Source organism: Nestor notabilis, unplaced genomic scaffold (genome assembly GCF_000696875.1).
Source record: "Nestor notabilis isolate BGI_N333 unplaced genomic scaffold, ASM69687v1 scaffold26771, whole genome shotgun sequence".
Classification (NCBI taxonomy): domain Eukaryota; kingdom Metazoa; phylum Chordata; class Aves; order Psittaciformes; family Psittacidae; genus Nestor; species Nestor notabilis.
The window spans coordinates 1,360-3,600 of NW_009913846.1; the positions used below are offsets into that span (position 1 = coordinate 1,360).

The 2,241-nt window shown below is 57.3% G+C and overlaps 1 protein-coding gene across 1 annotated transcript in view; it reads right to left on the reverse strand.

The window, feature by feature from the left end:
* The window catches only part of TMCO6 (transmembrane and coiled-coil domains 6), a 6,047-nt gene that overhangs the window by 608 nt on the left and 3,198 nt on the right, over positions 1-2,241 (reverse strand). Inside the window, exons 7-10 of the mRNA XM_010023388.1 lie at positions 1,588-1,699; positions 1,320-1,494; positions 1,105-1,199; positions 356-509 (exon numbers count right to left, since the gene is read on the reverse strand). Coding sequence (XP_010021690.1) covers positions 356-509; positions 1,105-1,199; positions 1,320-1,494; positions 1,588-1,699 — 536 coding nt within the window. The remainder of the gene's footprint in view (positions 1-355; positions 510-1,104; positions 1,200-1,319; positions 1,495-1,587; positions 1,700-2,241) is intronic.

Sequence of the window (2,241 nt, forward strand, 5' to 3'; positions counted from 1 at the left end):
CTTTGACCCCGGCCGGGGATGGGCCAGCCACAGCTTCTCTGGGCACCCTGTGCCAGAGTCTCAGCACTCTCACAGGAAAGAGCTTCTGCCCAAGAGCTCATCTCAGTCTCCCCTCTGGCAGGTTAAAGCCATTCCCCTTGGCCTGTCCCTGCTGGCCCTTGTCCAAAGCCCCTCTCCAGGTTTCCTGTAAGCCCTCTTTGTCAATGAAAGAACTTCCCAGAGGCACAGAAGGACATAAACACTTCCACCCTCTGCCTTACACAAGTGCCCCACTTCAGGCACGTGTTTGGGTGCTGAGGAGACGGAATGCATTTAAAATATCATCCCCATCTCATGCTGGATTACAGGCTCTTACCTCTGGGCAGTGCAGGAAGAGGAGGTGCAGCAGCTCCAAGCACTGCCCCACAGCCTCGGGCTCGGGCAGTGTGAGGGTAGGCAGCAGGAGGGGCAGGGCCGGCTGGCGGTGCCAGCGGCCCCTTCACTGCTATATTGCACACAACTGTCAGGACCTGGGTGGAGAAACCATGCCAGGGAGGGAACGGTGAATGTGCTTTTTTAGTGGGCAGGTTCCTGACAGGCTTAGGAGCCTGTCCACCACCCACCCCTGGAACCAGGGCCCCCAAAAGCTTTAGGGTCTTCCAAAAGAAGGTGGCAGCAGCCTCCCCAAGCTTACTGTAGGTGCTGGCAGGGCCTGGCCCCAAGTTAACATCTGCCTTGGGACCCCTCTTCTGCCAGGACAAGACTCTGCCAAAGGTACACATGGATGTAATGACCTCAGGGGAGGCAGATGGTGACTACCACAACACAAGACCTTCTGCCAAGCTATCGCTATCACCCGAAGCCAACCTCCAACTGGAGCACCTAATGTACGGGATTTATATTCATAGGATCCCAGACTGGTTTGGTTTGGAAGGGACCTTAAAGCTCATCCAGTTCCAACCTCCTGCCATGGGCAGGGACACCTTCCACTAGAACAGGTTGCTCCAAGCCCCTGTGTCCAGCCTGGCCCTGAACACTGCCAGGGATGGGGCAGCCACAGCTTTTTGAGGTTCCTGAAAGTCCAGCACTTTTCCTCCAGACCTGGGGCATGAGGCAAGGTCTTACCAACACAGTGGCCATCTGGGAACAGGGCAGGAGCTGCAGCAGGGCCGGGAGCAGGTCCAGGGAGAGCAGAGCAGAGCAGAAGAAGGGCTCATGGGCTGGGGTGGGCAGGGGAGGAACGTGTCAGTAAAACTGGGGTTCTGAGGGGGGGCTGTAGACAAGGCTGCCAGCAATTGAGGCAGGGCCCGGCAGCAGCTCTGGCTCTGCAGGACACTCACCTGTGAGGTTGTTCAGCAGCCAGAGACACTCCTGGGCGATGAAGGGGTGCCGCTGGAGGAAGCTCTGGAGGATGAGGAAGAGGGCGATGAGCAGGCGCTCATCCTGCACCTGCATTTCACAGCCTGTGTCCTCCGCGAGCAGGTTGCTGAGACACCGCAGCACCGGGCACACGAGCTGTGGCAGTGGGAACACAGAGCCCTTTACCCAACCATGTCCCCATAGCACTGCTGAGAATAGCCCATGCTCAGTGCCCTGCCCAGATCTTACCAGCTCCAGGCCCTCAGCACCATCTTGGGGGGGTTCAGAAGCCAGGTCGAGCACAACTGAGGTGAGGGCAGGCAAAGCCCCCAGCGACAGCAGAACTGTGTTGGCCGTTTGGCTGCGAAGGGAAGAAGCAACATGGGTGCTCTTGGTGCTCAGAGAGGGAGAATTACTGCAGCCCTGCATGACAACAGGGCCTCGAAATTCCAGAGCATTCTCCTGAACCACCACAGGGCTTGTTTCCTGTTTGAACAGCAGCTTGTGACTAAGTTTAAAAGCCCATGGAAAACAGAGCCACTGGAATTAACCTGTGTGGGTCTGGAAACAGCCCCAAACCTTTGAGCACCCACATGTTCCCTTCTGCTGGGGCTGCTGAAAGAGATGGCCCTGGAGCAGGTATGCCAAGGCAGGCAGCAGCCAGCCTGGCCGGGTGACAGTGGGCCAGCCCCAGAGCATGAGGATTCAGGGAGTGTGGGGGACAACTCCAGCCATGGGGAGATGATTTGTGGGGGTTCAGAGGACTAGGAACAGCCTCCTCAGGTTTATCACTTGTTAGGACCCTGTAAAGGAACTCTTATGATCCTGCAAACAGCACATGTGTGCTCAGATACACGAGTGGGAATGCCCCGGACAGCAGGGAAGTTGCTTTCTCAGGGAAAG